The sequence below is a fragment of the Oryctolagus cuniculus genome, chromosome 1 (genome assembly GCF_051225735.1).
Source record: "Oryctolagus cuniculus isolate XC-2025 breed Fujian yellow rabbit chromosome 1, ASM5122573v1, whole genome shotgun sequence".
Taxonomy (NCBI): domain Eukaryota; kingdom Metazoa; phylum Chordata; class Mammalia; order Lagomorpha; family Leporidae; genus Oryctolagus; species Oryctolagus cuniculus.
The window spans coordinates 71,770-90,341 of NC_142867.1; the positions used below are offsets into that span (position 1 = coordinate 71,770).

At 67.5% G+C, this 18,572-nt stretch overlaps 3 protein-coding genes across 8 annotated transcripts; 2 read left to right on the top strand and 1 right to left on the bottom strand.

Annotated features, from left to right (window-relative positions):
- The first annotated feature begins 391 nt into the window (after positions 1-391).
- Positions 392-7,027, top strand: NLRP6 (NLR family pyrin domain containing 6). Of its 2 annotated transcripts, none has more exons than XM_089305985.1 (7): positions 392-1,098; positions 1,631-1,911; positions 2,110-2,148; positions 2,308-4,036; positions 4,606-4,701; positions 5,880-6,050; positions 6,435-7,027. In XM_089305985.1, exons 1-7 carry the CDS (start codon positions 1,070-1,072, stop codon positions 6,571-6,573), a joined length of 2,484 nt encoding a protein of 827 aa, XP_089162111.1. In that variant the 5' UTR covers positions 392-1,069; the 3' UTR covers positions 6,574-7,027. The 2 variants fall into 2 exon arrangements, with proteins under 2 accessions (XP_089162111.1, XP_051686959.3); XM_051830999.3 differs by having other exon boundaries at positions 399-1,098; positions 4,609-4,701.
- A 638-nt stretch (positions 7,028-7,665) lies between these two features.
- PGGHG (protein-glucosylgalactosylhydroxylysine glucosidase) lies at positions 7,666-14,071 on the top strand. 5 transcript variants are annotated; one of them, XM_051831524.3, is made up of 14 exons: positions 7,667-7,819; positions 8,067-8,348; positions 9,341-9,551; positions 9,636-10,071; positions 10,653-10,772; positions 10,973-11,104; positions 11,638-11,749; positions 11,854-11,926; positions 12,008-12,144; positions 12,228-12,361; positions 12,456-12,551; positions 12,633-12,730; positions 12,795-13,006; positions 13,091-14,071. In XM_051831524.3, the coding sequence occupies exons 1-14, from the start codon at positions 7,720-7,722 to the stop codon at positions 13,144-13,146; spliced, it is 2,199 nt and encodes a 732-aa protein (XP_051687484.2). In that variant the 5' UTR covers positions 7,667-7,719; the 3' UTR covers positions 13,147-14,071. The 5 variants fall into 5 exon arrangements, with proteins under 5 accessions (XP_089162331.1, XP_051687484.2, XP_089162267.1 ...); XM_089306177.1 differs by having other exon boundaries at positions 7,711-7,819; positions 8,143-8,348; XM_089306141.1 differs by lacking the exon at positions 8,067-8,348 and having other exon boundaries at positions 7,691-7,819.
- A 1,978-nt stretch (positions 14,072-16,049) lies between these two features.
- Positions 16,050-17,567, bottom strand: IFITM5 (interferon induced transmembrane protein 5). The gene is given in 4 exon segments (XM_089323642.1): positions 16,050-16,105; positions 16,108-16,276; positions 16,674-16,903; positions 17,447-17,567. Coding segments are annotated over 4 exon segments (576 nt in total).
- Positions 17,568-18,572: the final 1,005 nt, after the last annotated feature.

Consider the following 18,572-nt stretch of genomic DNA (forward strand, 5'->3'; position numbering starts at 1 on the left):
ATAAAATCTTAAAAAAAAAAAAAAAAGACCCACACCTAGTAGCCTAAGCTCTGCTCTGTCTCTGACAGAATGGGCACCAGCCCACCTCTGGGCCCCTTCCTCCTGGTGGGTCTCCAGGGCTCCCAGGGTACCCCAGACTGAGAGCACATGACCTGTGGCCAGGTGGGGCAGCAGGCGAGGGCGGCTGTGTCTGCTCCCCGGGGTGCTGGAACAGGGCCTGGGGGTCCCAAGTCCAGCACCAGTTTCACTGGGCTGAGAGCCAGAGGCAGCTTGGCTGTGATCCCGGCAGCCCCGCTCCTGGCTTCTCAGCTGCACTCCCCTTCCTGGGGCCCCTGATCCACACTCAGCAACAGTGCAGCTCGGCTCCCAGTCCACGCTGCCTCTGCCTCCGTCTGCAGCCCTGGGGCCCCTCAGACACGAGTGGAATGTGTGTCCCAGGCTCTCAGTTTCACTACCTCCAGTGGGGGAGGGAACCCTCACAGGCTCCAAGGAGTGCAGCCTGACTCCTGGGCACTGACCGGACCACACACACACGTCTCAGTGTGGTCACGCAGATGTGTGCCTACTCCCACAGGCGGTGGGACCCACATGCGCGTGGCCACGGGCACGCCTCACATCCAAACCTCCGTCCATCCACCTGCTCAGGGGAGATGCAAGAAGCCCAGAGCTGCTCCTGGTGCACAGGTGGGGTCGCCCCCACCCCAGCTCTACAGGCTCTGGCTCCCTCCACCTGGAAGCCCTCCCTCACCCCCTGCCTGCAGAATTTAGCCCAGCTCTGCACCAGCACCTCCTCCATGCAGCCCACCTTGTGGTAAAGCTACTGCACATGGACATGCCTCCGTGCCACACCTACAGTCTCCGGGAAATGTTCGAGGGATACAAGCACAGCAGGAGATCAGAGGTCACTGGGCAGAGCACACCAACGGCGAGTGCACCCCTGTGAGTTCTCTCAGTGCTGGGCCAAGGGATGGGCCCGGCTGAGCAAGCCCTGGGGACTCAGCCTGGGGAAGGGGTCACCCCTCCACCGCTGGCCTCCGCCCCTGAGTGTTAGACCCACGGACAAGGCTCCATGGACCAGCCGGGGGCCTCCTGCTCCAGGTGAGTGCTGGCTCCCTAAGTGGTCACTGGACCTGGGGGGCCTCATGGGTGACTCCCGGGGCTTTGCTCCTGACTTTGCACCCTCTCCCACCACCCCAGCGGCAGGATTCTAGGGACCCCCCCCAACACTGTAGCACAGACCCCGGTGCCAGACCCCAGCCTGGTCCCCACAGATGCCTGACGTAGCCTGGCTGCTGCCTGGTCCAGGGAGCCCAGGACCACAGCCTGACGGGGGCTCCCAGGCGAAGGCCAGGCCAGGCAGAGCCTCCTCTCCTGCACTTGACCTGCCTGGCCCTGGAGTGGAGGAAGCAGGCAGGACCTGGGGACCGAGGCAGACCCTAGCACCACAGGTCATTGGTAGCTGTTGTCCACCGTGGATGACCCCATGACACAGCTGAGGGGAAAAAGGGAGTCTGGGACCGAGCCCCTGCCTGCAATGGGCACCTGGAAGCCCCAGAGTGCGGGACGTGGGCACAGCAGCGCCGGGGTCACCCGGGGCAGCACCCTGACGACGCCAACCACCCGCCCCCAGCTCGGAGCCCTGCGCCACCGTGGCCCGCGAGCTGCTCCTGGCAGCCCTGGAGGATCTGAGCCAGGAGCAGCTGAAGCGCTTCCGCCACAAGCTGCGGGACGCGCGCACGGGCAGCCGCAGTATCCCGTGGGGGCGCCTGGAGCTCGCGGACGCCCTGGAGCTCGCCGAGCAGCTGGTCCATTTCTACGGGCCGGAGCCCGCGCTGGACGTGGCCCGCGCAACCCTGAAGAGGGCGGATGTGCGCGACGTGGCTGCGCGGCTCAAGGAGCAGCGGCTGCAGCGTAAGCTCGGGGCACGTGCAGGGGTCCTGGGCGGGTGCGCACAGCCTGGGCGGGGGCCAGGGCGCCGCGTGCCGCCCTCTTCCCGCGTCTGCGTCGCCGGAGGCTTGCTACCCAGGACCGAGCGAGCCCCGGGGGTGCCCCTGGACGAGGCCAGCCCCCCCTCCCCCGGCGGGATCTCAATACGGGTTTCCCTTCCAGGGCTCGGCACCAGCTCCTCAGCGCAGCTCTCCATGGCCGGTAGGTCCTCGGGCGGGAGGCGGGAGGCGGGAGGCAGGAGGCCCCGACCGCCCCGGGTCATGGGCCTCCCAGGACGCAGAGCGAGCGCGACGGCTGGGAGCGGGAGACCGGCAGGTGCCCTCGAGGGCTGACCGTGCCCGTCCCGTCCGCCTGCCGCAGAGTACGCGAAGAAGTACCGCGAGCACGTGCTGCGGCAGCACGCCAAGGTGAGGGAGCGGAACGCGCGCTCCGTGAGGCTGGATCGGCGCTTCACCAAGCTGCTTATCGCGCCCGAGGCCCGCGGGGACCCGGCGCCTGAGGCCGCGCAGGAGTCGCAGGAAGGGCGCGCGCGGCGCTCGGACACCCGCACCTTCAACCGGCTCTTCGGCCGCGACGACGAGGGCCAGCGGCCGCTGACCGTGGTGCTGCAGGGCCCGGCGGGCATCGGCAAGACCATGGCGGCCAGAAAGATCCTGTACGACTGGGCTGCCGGCAAGCTGTACCAGGGCCAGGTGGACTTCGCCTTTTTCGTGCCGTGCCGAGAGCTGCTGGGGCGGCCGGACGAGCGCAGCCTGGCCGACCTGATACTGGACCAGTGTCCGGACCGCGGCGCACCGCTGCCGCAAATGCTGGCGCAGCCACAGCGGCTGCTCTTCATCCTGGACGGCGCGGACGAGCTGCCCGCGGCCCCGGGCGGCCTCGAGGCCGCGCCCTGCACGGACCCCTTCGAGGCGGCGAGCGGCGCGCGCGTGCTGGGCGGGCTGCTGAGCAAGGCGCTGCTGCCCCCGGCCCGCCTGCTGGTGACCGCGCGCGCCGCCGCCCCTGCCAGGCTGCAGGGCCGCCTGCGCTCGCCGCAGTGCGCCGAGGTGTGCGGCTTTGGCGACCGCGACAAGAAGAAGTATTTCTACAGGTACTTCGGGGACGAGCGGAGCGCTAGGCGCGCCTACCGCCTGGCCAAGGAGAACGAGACGCTGTTCGCGCTCTGTTTCGTGCCCTTCGTGTGCTGGATAGTGTGCACCGTGCTGCGCCGCCAGCTCGACCTGGGCCGCGACCCGGCTCACGCCCTCAGGACCACCACATCCGTGTACCTGCTCTTCGCCACCAGCCTGCTGAGCGGCGCCGACGGGCCCCGGATGCAGGCGGAGCTCCGCAAGTTGTGCCGGCTGGCCCGCGAGGGCACGCTCGGGCGCCGGGCGAGCTTCACCGACAAGGACCTGGAGCGCCTGCAGCTCCGCGGCTCCCACGTCCAGAGCCTGTTCCTCAGCAAGAAGGAGATGCCGGGCGTGCTGGACACGGAGGTCACCTACCACTTCGCGGACCTGAGCTTCCAGGAGTTCTTCGCGGCGCTGTCCTACCTGCTGGAGGACGAGGGGTCCCCTGGGGCCGCGGCTGGAGGCGTAGGGACCCTGCTGCGTGCAGACCCGGAGCTTCGCAGCGACCTGGCGCTCACCAGGCGCTTTCTCTTTGGGCTGCTGAGCGCGGAGCGCACGCGGGACGTGGAGCAGCACTTCGGCTGCGCCATCTCAGAGCGCGTGAAGCAGGATGCCCTGCGCTGGGTGCAGGACCAGGACCAGGGCCAGGGCCAGGGCCAGGGCCAGGGCCGCCCGGGCAAGGCGCGAGAAGACGCGGAAGAGCCGGAGGACGACGACAACGAGGACATCAACTACCCGCTGGAGCTGCTGTACTGCCTGTATGAGACACAGGAGGAGGCGTTCGTGCGCCAGGCCCTGCAGGGCCTCCCCGAGCTGGTGCTGGAGCAAGTGCGCTTCAGTCGCACAGACCTGGCGGTTCTGAGCTACTGTGTGAGCTGCTGCCCAGCCGGTCAGGCGCTTCGGCTGGTCAGCTTCGGGCTGGAAACAGCACAGGAGAGGAAGAAGAAGAAGCGGAGCCTGATGAAGCGGCTGCAGGGGTGAGTGCCGCCCAGGCCACATGGCGTCCCTGGGGGCTGCTTTTGTTCATCCCACTTCCCAGATGTCCCCACCATGCCCACCCTCAGCTGTTCCCAACCAAGCAAACCCCCGGGCCCGGCCTTGCCCTCTGGCCCAGCCCTGGTTTCTTAGAATACTTTCTGGAATATTCCATGCTCTCTGTGCCCCGAGCCCTTGCACCTGCCGCCTGTGTTCACAGTCTGCCCTGGCTCCCCAAGGGGCCCAAAAGTGTCCCACTGACCACCTCATGCTACGACAGGGCCCCATGTCCGTCTGCCACCAGACGCTTGCACCTTCTGGAGTTTCTCTGAGTTTAGCTCCAACCCAGCACCTGGCCCAGGTGAACATCAGGACATCGGCAGGGCCTGGGCCTGGGGACCTACAGACCCTCACCTGTGTCTCACTCTGGGTTTGGGGGGCAGGCAGGAAGAGGATAGAGGGGCACTGGCCTGGCTTGGGGGCGAGGGCAGAGGCGGCTCTGGGACCCCAGGACCACGGATGGGAAGGGGTCCTTTCTAGGAGTGAGCGGGCCTCTCACTCCTTCTCCAAGCAGCTCTGGAGCCGCCGCAAAACAACTGCCAGCCTCCCCGCTCCATCCGCTCTGCAAGGCCATGAGTGACCAACAGTGTGGCCTCAGCAGCCTGACGTGAGTGACACCCCAGCCCCTCCCATGGAGGACACCCAAGGGACCCAGGACAGAGGGAGGAGAGGCCTGGGGGGAGGGCTGGGGGGCTGGGGGAGGGCTGAGGGGCTGGGGGAGGGCTGAGGGGCCTGGGGGAAGGGCTGAGGGGGCTGGGGAGGAGGGCTGAGGGGCCTGAGGGGGAGGGCTGAGGGGCCTGGGGGGAGGGCTGAAGGGTCTGGGGGGAGGGCTGGGGGTCTGGGGTAGGGCTGGGGAGTCTGGGGGGAAGGGCTAAGGGGTCTGGGGGGAGGGCTGAGGGGTCTGGGGGAGGGCTGGGGGTCTGGGGGGAAGGGCTAAGGGGTCTGGGGGGAGGGCTGAGGGGTCTGGGGGAAGGGCTAAGGGGGCTGGGGGAGGGCTGGGGGGAGGGTTGGGGGAGGGCTGAGGGGTCTGGGGGGAAGGCTGAGGGGTCTGGGGGGAAGGGCTAAGGGGTCTGGGGGGAGGGCTGGGGGCTGGGGGGCTGGGGGGAGGGCTGAGGGGCCTGGGGGAGGGCAGAGGGCCAGGCTGGTCCTGGCTTGCCTGGAGCCCTCCCACAGGGGGATAAGGAAGACAGGACTGGGATTCCTCTGTGTGCTGGGTGCTGTGGCAGATGGCCGGACTCTGGGGTCAGGCTGCCCACATGTCCTGTGAGGCTCCGACTGGCCAGGCCGTGGTTCCCTCCCCTGGAAGCAGAGCCAGTAGATTCCACCTTGCAGGGTGGATGTGAGATTTCTAAGGCTCGGCACCCACAGAGCCTGGAGCGTGAAAGCTTCCCAGCCACCGTCAGCTTGCACCACGTGAGCAGAGTCGGAAGTGACCGGAACTGGGGGGGGCAGTGGGCTCGGCATGGTCACACGGCAAACACGTTTGGCGTGGGGAGTGGGATATGGCATGGCAATCTGCAAGGCAGCAGAAGGAGCCCACACAGGGGACCACGCATGGGCTGGCAGTCCCAGCCGCATTCGTGCTGAGCCGAGCAGCCGCCACTGCTTGTGGTTCAAACCGAGCAGACAGCACAGCCGCCAGGTGCTGCCGCCAGGTAAACCGGGGTCTGCCTGATGGACGGTTCCGTGCTGCCGTGAGTCTCCTGAGCAGACCCTGGGCCGGGGGGAGCGGGCAGTTTGTGCAGCTGGGGGCCTGCGGATGACGCGCGTGCCTCTCGGTCACAGGCTGTCCCACAGCAAACTCTCCGATGCTGTCTGCCGAGACCTCTCGGAGGCCCTGAAGGCAGCCCCTGCCCTGACGGAGCTGAGTCTCCATCACATCAGCCTCAGCGAGGCCGGCCTGCGGGTGCTGAGCCAGGGACTGGCCTGGCCCCAGTGCCGCCTACACAGGCTCAGGTGAGCCTGGCCTGACGGGCAGACGGATAGGGCCCCGCCCCCAGGGTGCAGCGGCCCTGTGTGCCATTCTGCAGACCCTCAGGTAGAGGCAGGTCCTGCAGGGCACGGTGGGGGCCTGGGGGCTTCCCTAGGGTCTGGACCACCCTCCCCAACCAAATGTCCCTCTGCTGCTTGGCGCCCATGGCCAGTCTGGACCAGTGATTTCAACACCCTCTTACCCCCCAAAGACCTCCAGCCCCTGCCCCTGCCCCTGCCCCACCCTAGCCAACCACCTCTGTCACGGCATCCCTTTAGCAAGCCTGGCCATAGCTCCCACCTCCCACAGCGCCCCCAGCCCCAGCCTCTTCCCCAGTGGACGCCCTCTGACCTGTGCATGTGCTGTAGTCTGGCCTCTGTGGAGCTGAGTGGGCAGTCTCTGCAAGAGCTGCGGGCTGTGAAGACAGCGAAGCCAGATCTGGTCATCATCCACCCAGCACTGGACGCTGACGCCGAGCCCCTCCCGGAATGCAGCAGTGCCCTCTAAAGCCTGGAGGCCAGAGCAGGTGGAGGACCCTGTGGCCAGCGTACCCAGCCGGGGAGGGAACGATGCTTTCAGCCTCCAGCCAATTCGTGTGAACCAAGAGGCCCTGGACGGCTCTGGACGTCACCGACCCCAGCTCCTTGAGTTCTTCCCCAGGACCTAGGCTGCTCCTCCCACCTGCGTGCCCTGGGCCCCCCGGCTGCACCCCCAGACATGCCCAGAAGCCCTGCTAATCTCACACCTGGTGTGGGTCAGCAGAGTGTGCAGGCCCACAAGCCGGCCCTGTGGGCAGAGACTGGGCCCTCCTCACCTCTGCCTGTTGGGCTGGCTCTGGCCATCCCTGAGGCCATCCCTCGGGGCACCCACTGGCCAGGGGGGCAGTGGGGACAGAGCAGCAGCAACCCTGCGGCTTGGGAGGCAACCACGTGCACTGGAAATAAATTTTCCTCTGGGTTCAGTTCTGCTGGCTTCTGTTGGGCTCGGCCAGGCATGCTGACTGGCCAGGCAGTCCTTCAGCCAAGCCAAGTGAGCAGGTGGGGCTGTGCTCCTCTGTCCCCCACTGGGAGAGCTAGCACTTGGGGCAGCAAGGCTGAGCCTCGAAGGGCAGAACCAGCGGTGGACAGCTCCAGAAATTTTGAGTCTGCTGAGCTGAGCCAGCTCCTGAGACACCAGACCACTCCGCAGGCAGCTGGGGGGGTGGGGGTGGCCTGGGGGCTGAGGCTTTGGGCCTGAGCAGCTGGACCGGTGAAGTCACCATGGCCCGGCCAGGGCGCCGCGGCAGGAGGAACTCGAGAGTCCAGTGTCCAGCTGGGCCCGGGCAGAGGGGACCGAGACAGGCTCCCAGGTGGGGCCAGGGAGGGAGACTCAGGAACCAGGCAGGCCAGGTGGGTGTGCGGGGCGGGTGCTGACGGTGGGGGGGACAGGGGAGGAGCGAGAGGGGAGAAATAAATCGCCAGCCAGAGGCCTCGCAGGCGGCTTAAATCCACCCTGGGCCACTTCTCAATCCGGTCCGCGTGTGTCCAATTTGGCCGGCGGACACCGGCGGGGTTTGCCGGTTGTGTGGGCGGGGGGTAGGGAGGGCGGGACCCTCCGGGCCTCCGCCCAGCCGCGCAGCGCGGCCCTGGGGGCGGATCTGGGGGCGGGACCTCCATGCCTTCCTGGGCCTGGTCTTGCACCCTCCTGCCCGCCGCGGGGCCTTCTTCCCGGCCCAGGCGTCCAGGGGGAGCCAGGGACAGAGGCTCCCGCTGCGGTGAGTCCGGAGCCCGGCGCCCGCGGCAGACGGGAGGGCGGAAGGCGGGTTCGGGGCCCGTCCACAGCCCCGGAGGTCCGCCGCCGGCTGGCGCGCGCTTCGGTTGGGAGACTGGTGGATGGCTGTGGGGTTCTGCGTCCCAGGACGCCAACACTAGCGGGGAGGGGCCGAGTAGATCTGAAGGTTGCGGTGGCTCCGCAGCAGGGCACCCTCACCGCCCAGCCAGTCACGGGGCCCCGACCCCCAGGCCCTGTCGCAGGAGACCCCTCCATGGAGGCTGCAGGGGTGGACCCTGCGGTGTTCACCGCTCACTCACTGCCCAGTGACCCCCGGCTCTGGGCCACTGTGACCAACGCATACCTGGGCACACGCGTGTATCACGGGACCATACATGTGAGCGGTGTGTACAACGGGACCCGGGGAGACACACACCGGGCCGCTCTGCCCAGCCCACTCAGCGTCCGGCTGGAGGCCCCTGCGGGCTCAGCAGAGCCGCTAACTGAGACGTTTGTCCTGGACACCAACACAGGTAGCTGCCATCTGCCCTGGCCGCCCCTGCCCCGGCCCTGTTCCATGCAGCAGACCCCTCCTCTGTACACAGGGAGCTCACAGGGGGCAGCCTCCTGAGGGTGGCCTCTGGCGCCCCCTTTCCTCCCATCTGGGGGCTCTGCATGGGCAGGAGCCTGGGGTCTTCAGAAGAGCAGAGGGGCAGGGAGGCTCAGGGCTGGGCCCCCCCACCCCCAGGGGGAAGGTGGCAGAGGCAGGAGTGGGGCCACCTCAGCCTGGGTGGGGGGGAGTGGCAGAGGTCAGAGTGGGGCCACCCCAGCCTGGGTTGGGGGGAGTGACAGAGGTCAGAGCAGGACCACACCAGCCTGGGGGGGAGTGGCAGAGGTCAGAGTGGGGCCACCCCAGCCTGGGTGGGGGGTGGCAGAGGTCAGAGTGGGGCCACCCCAGCCTGGGTGGGGGGGAGTGGCAGAGGTCAGAATGGGGCCACCCCAGCCTGGGTTGGGGGGGAGTGACAGAGGTCAGAATGGGGCCACCCCAGCCTGGGTTGGGGGGAGTGACAGAGGTCAGAGCAGGACCACACCAGCCTGGGGCGGGGAGTGACAGAGGTCAGAGTGGGGCCACACCAGCCTGGGGGGGGGGGTGGCAGAGGTCAGAGTGGGGCCACCCCAGCCTGGGTGGGGGGGAGTGGCAGAGGTCAGAGCAGGACCACACCAGCCTGGGAGGGAGTGGCAGAGGTCAGAGTGGGGCCACCCCAGCCTGGGTTGGGGGGAGATGGCAGAGGTCAGAGCAGGACCACACTAGCCTGGGAGGGAGTGGCAGAGGTCAGAGTGGGGCCACCCCAGCCTGGGGGGGAGTGACAGAGGTCAGAGCAGGGCCACCCCAGCCTTGGGGGGGAGTGGCAGAGGTCAGAGCAGGGCCACTCCAGCCTGGGTGGGGGGAGAAGGCAGAGGTCAGAGTGGGGCCACCCCAGCTGCGGCCCCACTGGACAGCCCTGGCCTCTTCTGCCCGCCCCAGGCTCCTTCCAGCACACCCTGGAGGGCCCCAGCTCCCGGGCTTCCCAGCGCATCTATGCCCACCGCACACTGCCTCACGTCCTGGCCGTCAGCGTGTCCCTCACCCGCCTGGCCACGGGGCACCGGCCCATCACCGTGCTGCTGCAGTCGGCTTTCTCCCCAGAAAGCCCTGACCTGGACCTGCAGCTGGGTCCTGACTTCAAAGGAGCCCGGTGAGGAGGGGGCTGGGACCCCTCACCCACCCTGTGGCATGGCCGAGGAGGGGGCCAGCACTGAGGCCTGCCCTGCCCCCGCAGGTACCTGCATGGCCACACGCTGACACCTGAGCAGCCTGGGGGTGTGCGGCAGGAGGTGCACATGCTGTGGACACCAGTACCCCCGGCCCTGACCCTGGGGGAAGGCGAGGAGGACAGGACCTGGGAGTTCCTGACTGTGGTGGGCAGCAGCCAGGCCGAGGCCCAGGCCTGCTTCACCGAGGCCCTGCAGCTGCAGGCCAGGGGCACACTGTACCCGGCCCACGCACAGGCCTGGGCCCAGCTGTGGGCAGGCTGTGGCCTGGACGTGGTGGGGCCCCTGCGTCTGCGCCAGGCCCTGCGTGGCTCCCTCTACTACCTGCTCAGTGCCCTGCCCCAGCCCGGGGCCACCGGCTACGTCTGCCACGGCCTCAGTCCCGGGGGCCTCTCCAACGGGAGCCGGGAGGAGTGCTACTGGGGCCACGTCTTCTGGGACCAGGTGCGCACGTCCACCCAGCACTGACCACACGCTGCAGGCGCGTGTGCATCACGGGCCACTGCCTCGGCCCCCCTGGAATCAGGGCTGTGGGCAAGGCCCTGGAGCTGAGTGGGCGTGGCCTGTGGCGGGTCAGAGGTGGGCCGGGTCCCCAGGGCCTTGCAGGGAGCACAGCACAGAGCCTGCAGAACCCCTGCAGGGCCAAGTGCAGCAGCAGGAGGGTGAGGGGTGGGGGTCTCCTGCACCTGCTGAGCCCACGCCCAGCCCCCTTTGTGGACGAGGAGGCTGAAAGAGGCCCAGGCGCTGGCTCTGAGCCAGGTGGTGGGTGCAGGACTGAGGGAGGGAGATGTGGGCATGTGCAGCAGGACTGGGGGAGGGAGGTGTGGGCGTGTGCAGCAGGACGGGGGAGGGAGGGAGGTGTGGGCGTGTGCAGCAGGACGGGGGAGGGAGGCGTGGGCATGTGCAGCAGGACCGGGGGAGGGAGGTGTGGGCGTGTGCAGCAGGACCGGGGGAGGGGGGTGTGGGCGTGTGCAGCAGGACCGGGGGAGGGGGGTGTGCAGCCCCACAGCAGCCGGTCGTCTCAGGATCTCTGGATGTTCCCGAATATCCTGATGTTCCACCCGGAGGCCGCCAGGGCCATCCTGGAATACCGCATCCGGACGCTGGACGGGGCCTTGGAGAACGCCCGGAGCTTGGGCTACAAGGTGAGCGATGCTGGGAGCCACCCTGAGGCCACACCGCGGAGGGGGAGGAGCAGCTGTGGGGCTGGGCCCCTGCTGTGACCCAGACCTCCTGGGTCCCCCTCACTGCCCTGCCCCAGGGTCAGCAGGTGGCGAAAGCTGAGCCAGAGCCACCCCCGGCCCACTGTGGGAGACAGCCTTCTGCCCCGTGCCCTCGTCCTCAGGGGGCCAAGTTTGCCTGGGAGAGTGCGGGCTCCGGCCTGGAGGTCTGCCCGGAGGAGGTGTACGGGGCCCAGGAGCTCCACATCAATGGGGCCGTGTTGTTGGCCTTCGAGCTGTACTACAATGCTACCCAGGTAAGGGGCCACCCAGGTAAGGGGCCACCCAGGTAAGGGGCCACCCTGGGTGGGAGGGGCCACCCAGGTAAGGGGCCACCCTGGGTGGGAGGGGCCACCCAGGTAAGGGGCCACCCAGGTAAGGGGCTACCCAGGTAAGGGGCCACCCTGGGTGGGAGGGGCTACCCAGGTAAGGGGCCACCCTGGGTGGGAGGGGCCACCCAGGTAAGGGGCCACCCTGGGTGGGAGGGGCCACCCAGGTAAGGGGCCACCGTGGGTGGGAGGGGCTACCCAGGTAAGGGGCCACCCTGGGTGGGAGGGGCCACCCTGGGAGGAGGGGCCACCCCGGGGAGGAAGAGCATCCCGGGGAGGGGCCACACAAGGGGGGGTCACCCAGGGGAGGGGACACCCAAGGGAGGTGTCACAGTGCCACCCAGTGTGACCACGGCCCGTGGGGAGCCCTTGGGAGGGTGGGTACTGGGCAGATAGTGACTAAGGGAGCCAAAACTCCTCCATGCCCTGGCCCCGGCCCCTGTCCCACTGCTGGACCTCAGGACCTGCAGCTCTTCCGAGAGGCTGGTGGCTGGGACGTGGTCAGTGCCGTGGCCGACTTTTGGTGCAGCCGCGTGGAATGGAGCCCCAAGGAGAAGAAGTACCACCTGAGGGGTGAGGGCCATGGTGGGAGGGGGTGTCCCCAGACCCAGCAGCTGCCCTGCACCGCCCCAGCCTGACTGCACCCTGCAGCACGTGGGGTCACGGCCTTTGTGCAGGGGTCATGCCCCCGGACGAGTACCACGCAGGGGTCGACAACTCCGTGTACACCAACGCCCTTGTCCAGAGCAGGTGAGGCTGCAGATCTGCTCAGCCCGGCCAGTGGGCGGGGTCCAGCCTCAGATGCTGGAGCCCTCTCCCTCCAATCCCCAGCCTGCGCTTTGCTGCTGCCCTGGCCCAGGACCTGGGCCTGCCCGTCCCTGACCAGTGGCTGGAGGTGGCCGATGAGATCAAGGTGCCCTTTGACCCAGAGCGGAACTTCCACCCCGAGTTCGATGGGTATGAGCCTGGTGAGTGGACTTAGGGCTCCTCCTCTGCCCTCCCCCAAGGCCCTGTGTCCTGGAACACACCCCCACGCCCCGTCTCCCCCCAGGAGAGGAGGTGAAGCAGGCGGACGTGGTGCTCCTGGGGTACCCGGTCCCCTTCCCCCTTCCCCCCGACGTGCGCAGGAGAAACCTGGAGATATACGAGGCTGCGACGTCCTCCCAGGGCCCGGCCATGACCTGGGTGAGAGGTGCACTGGGTGGTCCTGCCCGGGCCTCACTTGCCCTCCCCACACCGTGGGTCTCACCCTAACGTGCCCTCCAACCTCTGACCCCAGAGCATGTTTGCTGTGGGCTGGATGGAGCTGAAGGATCTGGCGCGGGCACAGGGCCTCCTGGACAGGAGCTTTGCCAACATCACCGAGCCCTTCAAGGTCAGCCTGGCTTCCCTCCGTGACCCAAGCAGCAGCCTCTGGGGGGTTATGGCCCTGACACCGACCGCCCCTGCCCTGCAGGTGTGGACAGAGAACGCAGATGGGTCAGGAGCCGTGAACTTCCTGACGGGCATGGGCGGCTTCCTGCAGGCTTTGCTCTTTGGGTGTACAGGGTTCAGGTGAGTGCGGTGGCTGGCGGAGGGTGGTCCCTGCCGCCACGCCCTCACACCGCCGTCCCCACAGGGTCACCAGAACAGGCCTGAGCTTCGACCCCGTGTGCCTGGCGGACATCTCCAGAATGTGCGTCTCTGGCGTCTCCCACCAGGGGAGCAAGATCAATTTCTCCTTCTCCCAGGACTGCGTGACAGTCGAGGTCACAGCCCACACGGGGCCCGAGGCGCCCCCGCTGGAGGTTGAGCTGTGGCCATCACGGTCTCGGCTGCCCCTGCCGACAGGTAGGGCCCTAGGGGTCCGGAGCACGGGTGCCCACCGTGCACCCAGGTGGTTCTCCCACCCAGGATGCCTCTCCCTTCCTGCAGGACACAAGGTCTCCTTTCCACGCTCAGCCGGCCGGATACAGAGGTCCCCCCCATAGCTGCCTGGAAGAGCGTCTCAAGGACCCTGACACACAGCTCCAGACCCTCCGTCCCTCACCCTGGAACCTGCCCCGAGCAACCAGGACTCTCCTGGGCCCTCTCGCCATGCCCTCTGTGCCTGCACCTTCTCCACCCCCCCAGCTGCCCAGCAACCAGGCCCCCAGGCTCACAGCATGTGTGGCCTCAAGTGCCAGGCTCTCTGTCTCCAGCCTGATCCCCTCTGAGCCCCCACTCCTGCAGTGGGCGTCCCCCTCCCGGGGCTGTCGGCCCAGCACCAGCACACGCACCCCGTGGTGCCCCTTCTTGCTCACTGCCCTGGGGTGCCTGGCACTGTCCTCTGACCTCTCGCTCCTGGACTCTGGTGCCGTGGGCACAGTCAACAGTGCACCATGTGCAGCTGTGCTGAGATGGGCACGGGCAGGGAACTCGGCCACCCCGAGGGGCTCAGGGCTCACAGCTGCAGCTTTGCCAGAAAGACCTGGTGCCATGCCCTGGTGCTTGCCACGGCGTGGGCCTTGGGCCGCTCCTGAGCTTGGGTCCTTAGATCAGGTTGGACGCCTCCTGCCCAGTGGGGTGGGCGGAGTGGTCTGTCCTTGACCTCACGCTTTGAGAGAGCACCACCAGAGGAGCCAGAGCCAAATAGCCATGGGTCAAGGCCACAGCCTTGGAGCCCTATGCCCTGGACAGGCAACCCACATCCAGACACTGTCCAGCTCCTGTTCCTGGGGCCTCAGGCCCTGGGATGGAGTCCTGGTGGCTTCCCAAGAATGAGGTGCCGTGGTGCGTGCACCGGAATCTGGGGAGGACCACGCCGTCTGCTCCAGGTCACCCAGGGATTAGTGCTCTGGTGTCCGTGTGGGAATCCTGGGGCGGACCTTGCCCTTGGCACAAGTGGGCCTGGGGGATTAAAGGTTGGTGCTGGGAGGGGCTGTGTGATCCATTTCCCTTGTCGCTGTGAAGCCACATGGAAGCTGCCGGGATAGGGAGGAAGGGGGAGGAGTCTTCTTGGACAGTGAGCCCTACCCCAGCCTAGGCAGAGAGTCCCTGTCCCTCCTGTGTCAGCCCCTGGGGAGCCATGTCTGGAACATGCACATGGCCTCTGGAGCAGCGCCAGTCACCCTCCTCCACTCCCCGGCAGAATGTGGAGGCCGTGTGCACGGTAGAGGCACCACACGCTGCTGGCCACGGGGATGCAGCACCATGCTCCTGGGAGCTCACAGCCACAGCAGCAGGGCTACAGCTCAGGGCCTAGCCGGGAGCTGAGCCAGAGCCTGTAGGCTGTACCCCGCTGAACACCGTGGGTGGATAGGCTGAGGGAGGGCAGAAATGGGACATTTATCCATGGAGCCCCAGAATGAGGACGTGGGCACAGGTGTCAGAGCAGGGTGGCAGGTGTCCCTGAGTCCGCAGGACAGGTATACCTGGTATGGCTGTGTGTGTGTGTGCACAGACGGGGTGACCTGGGCCTGGGCTGAACAGCCCCTGCCCCTCACAAAGCCTGGGGCCCTGCTCTGGTCCAGCCTGGAGCTGGCTCGCTGTCTGTGTCCTGGTCTAGCACAGGAGTGCACACTGCGCTTGTCCTTGGGCCATTGTAGAATGGCCGGTCAGTCTCCAGCCCCCAGTGAGTTCCAGTCTCTGCGCACCCAGGCTCAAGCACAGGCAGGCTGAGCAGGCCTTGCCTCCCGGGTTGACTGGGCGCTGTCCTCAGAACTCCAGGCACACACCTGAGCCACCTGGAGAGGCAGGGCTCGTGCTGGGGGCTCCGAGGACCAGACAGTGAGCCCCACCCCCAGCCTAGGCACAGCAGGAGGGCGGGGGTGTCTCCTGGGGAGGGAAGAGACCCTGGGTGGGGTGCTTCACCCTGAGCCACTGGTAGCCTGTCATTGGCCCAGCCACGGGCAGTTTTGACGTGTGTGGGGAGGGGGGTGTCACGTGGTGCACCGCGGACGCGGGATACTGTCCAACCATGCACCCAGCACCACGGGCTCAGAGCACACTGTGGGCGTCATCACACGCACTCCTCCCTGTCTCTGCTGTTGTGTGCATGCCACGGGTGCGATTATGCATGTGGGGTGACTGCACGGGGGCCTCCAGGTCCCGGAGTGTGTCCAGTCACAGCCAGAGGATGGTCCCAACCCAGCCCCTACCCAGCCCTCCTGCCATCCGTCACCGACCCAGAAAGAAGACGATCCACGACCAAGGATGGCGACGGAGAGGGGCCCAGAAAGAGGGGCAGCATCGTCCAGCCCCGACGAGGGGCACTGCAGCTGTGTGCACAGAGCTGGGGGGTGGCCCCTGTGTCCAGCCCCGATGAGGGGCACTGCGGCTGTGTGCACAGAGCTGGGGGTGGCCCCCGTGTCCAGCCCCGACGAGGGGCACTGCAGCTGTGTGCACAGAGCTGGGGGTGGCCCCCGTGTCCAGCCCCGACGAGGGGCACTGCAGCTGTGTGCACAGAGCTGGGGGGTGGCCCCTGTGTCCAGCCTTGAGCAGGGGCACTGCGGCTGCGTGCACAGAACTGGGGGGTGGCCCCCGTGTCCAGCCCCGACGAGGGGCACTGCGGCTGTGTGCACAGAGCTGGGGGTGGCCCTTGTGGCTCCGAGACACCAGACCACAGGGCAGCAGATTTCAAAGGGCTGGATCCCAGCTGCATTTTAAATGTTCAAGTGTCTCCACCCGGAGGCCACAGGCCAAGCAGATGGAATGGGGCCACTGAGGTCAGGGCTGCCCCCACCTCCCCACACCAGACAGGGAGGGGGTACTTTCTGGAGCCAGGCCAAGCCGGTCAGTGGGGAAAGGCAGTGTGGGTCTGAATGGGTCAGCACCAGGGGCCCAGGCTGGGGCTGGGCGTCTGAGGTCTGGGTGGGCCAAGGCCCAGGCCTTACAGTAGGGTGGGGTCCCTGCATCAGGACCTAGCCTGTCTGTCATAGTCTGTGTCAGTGAACTGGACGCTGAAAAAGCTGCAGAGCCCTTGGCCAGCTGTGACAGGTGCAGGGCGGCGGCCACCACCAGCCCCAGGAGCAGCAGCAGGGGCACCAGCGTCCACAGGGCGGCCAGGATGTTGTAGCACTTGGCTCTGGAGCCCAGCCGCCCAGCCGCCGCCAGATCCCCAGCCACCTTCTGGTCTTGGGCCTGCAGGGGTGCTAGGGTCAGGGTGTGCACCCTGGGACCCCACCCAGGGTGCCTGGACGGCGGGCGCTGGACCCAAGCTCAGGAGGGCATGGTGGGGCCTCAGGGGCCCCTCACTGCCCCAGCTGGACTCAGGGCTGGGCCTCTCCTTGGTCTTGCAGGGTCAGGGTCCCCAGCCAAGGGGGGCTGGAAAGGACCCTGCCCTCCTCCCTCCCCAGCTGAGGACCCCAGCTTCAGCCTCCAAGGCCACCCCACAGGCAAGGAGCCTCCTGGGTTGCTGCCCTCCACCCACCCAGGAGCCAAGTCCAGGGGCCCTGGCCTGGGGAGGAGTCTCAGATGACCCCAGTGGGATGCTGCCCCTGAACACTCTGCAGGAGACCCCCACCCTCTGGCTGCACACCTTGATGGAGTAGGCCAGTGCTAGGAAACCAAGGCAGCACAGGTTCAGGTAGAGTGTGCTGAAGACAGACCAGATCAAGTGGTCCCGTGGTGGGGGTCACAGCGTCCCCAGCGTGAGCGATGTGTGGGCGGCACCCTCGGCCTTGAGGGGCACTGGGGCCTGCGGGTCCTCACGGGGTACGATGTGTCCACGGGTTCCAGTGCTGTCTCCTCCTCGCTCAGACTCACGCACTGGGGGTGGGCGCCCCGGGTGCTGATAGCTCAGCCGCCCCCTCCCATCCCAGGCGGCCTGCTAAATTTAACTCAAATTACAGTCTTGGAGAGTGAGGCCCCACCCTCGGCCACCAACACCCCTGCCCCACCCCTGGGACCACCCACCGCAGGCCCCTCTCTGGAGGCCACGAGGCTGGAGCTGCCACAGGCTGTGTGTGGGCGCAGGCTTGAGCGAGGCCCTGCCTTGGGACCAGAGCTTCTGCAACCCCACTCATTCCCCGGCAGGTGCAAGCCGGGATGCACCGAGGGCCTGTGCACTGGGCTCCCGTGGCTGAGCAGCCCTCGTCTTCCCGGCTGTCCCAGGGGCGGGGGTCCGCAAGTGCACCTGTGCCAGCCCAGACCTCTCTCCAGCTCCCCTCACGGCATCTGCACCCGAATCTTCAGCAGGAGACCCCCACCCATCCTGCACACAGCCTCTGCATAGCCTTCCCCAGAGTGGCCAGCCAGGGCAGGTGGAACCTCGCCATCCCCACTGCACCTCCTCCTCATCAGGACTCGCACCTTGGGCGGAGTGGGGCAGTATCCGCACCAGGGGTTCAGAAGCAGCTTCCGGGAGGTCGGATAGGGGCTCTGTGAGCAAGCCCAGAGCAGAGGGGAAGGAAGCGGGAAGTTGAGTGGCCATGGGACCCCACACAGCCCTGAGCTCCAGGGCAGGGATCGTCCTGGACAGTGGGGGGAGCCCGACACAGGGCCAGCTCCCTGGACAGCGTGGGGTGGGGGGAGCCCGACTCAGGGCCAGCTCCCTGGACAGCAGTGGGGAGCAGGACCCAGGGCCAGCTCCCTGGACAGCAGGGGGAGCAGGACCCAAGGCCAGCTCCCTGGACAGCAGGGGGAGCAGGACCCAGGGCCAGCTCCCTGGACAGCAGGGGGAGCAGGACCCAAGGCCAGGGCCAGCTCGGCGAAAGCGGCCTTTCTCGGAGGTATGCCTGGGAAAGACTGCACTGCCCTGGTGATGCCCACACTCCTGAGACCAAGCCCGTCTTGAGTGACTTCAGCCACAGTGGGGGCTCCACTCGCCCTGTGCCAGCGACACCTCCTTCGCAGAGCCAGACTCCTGAAGACAATGGCAGAAGGGAAGGGCCAGCGCCCCCCCGCAGCAGGCTCCAGGGTCAGCAGTGGCTCTGATGCACTCCAGGGTCAGCCGAGGCACCTGTGAGAATGCTGCCTGCCTGTTTGCTTCTGCTCCAGTTACACTTTGAGGGGGTTTAAATGACTGCTGGGAGGTCCATGGCCCTGAGGTCCACCATGGAGACCCTGGCCTGGCCCCTGTGCCCAGGGGTGCCTGAGGTGTCTGGGACTCTGCAGTACTCTGGGCCCACAGCCCCCATGATGGCCACGCGGTCACATGAGGACATGCAGGGGTCGCTGTGAGGTCGCCGTGAGGTCGTGCAGGGGAGGCAGAGGCAGAACCAGGCGCTCTGGTGCGCCCCAAGCCGCCCGAGTCAGGGTTCAGGAAGGGCCCTGGGCTCAGTCCTATGCACAGTGGACGCTCCTCCAATATGGGCTGTAAAGGCCTGGCAAACCGCGCCACGGCCCTGCCTGTCACTTGTGCTCAGTAACCACAGCTGCACCTGGGAGTCCCCTGGACGTGACGGCTCCACGGCAGCCATGGAACAGTGGACGGCCG

Excerpts from the sequence above, each read along its gene's own strand:
- NLRP6 (XM_089305985.1), top strand. The coding sequence starts at position 1,070 with ATGGACCAGCCGGGGGCCTCCTGCTCCAG. Across the intron at positions 1,099-1,630 it reads CCGGGGGCCTCCTGCTCCAG|CTCGGAGCCCTGCGCCACCG; the intron begins GTGAGTGCTGGC and ends ACCCGCCCCCAG. Across the intron at positions 4,702-5,879 it reads TGTGGCCTCAGCAGCCTGAC|GCTGTCCCACAGCAAACTCT; the intron begins GTGAGTGACACC and ends TCTCGGTCACAG.
- PGGHG (XM_051831524.3), top strand. The coding sequence starts at position 7,720 with ATGCCTTCCTGGGCCTGGTCTTGCACCCTCCTGCCCGCCGCGGGGCCT. Across the intron at positions 7,820-8,066 it reads GGACAGAGGCTCCCGCTGCG|GCCCTGTCGCAGGAGACCCC; the intron begins GTGAGTCCGGAG and ends CCCGACCCCCAG. Across the intron at positions 10,773-10,972 it reads CCCGGAGCTTGGGCTACAAG|GGGGCCAAGTTTGCCTGGGA; the intron begins GTGAGCGATGCT and ends CCTCGTCCTCAG.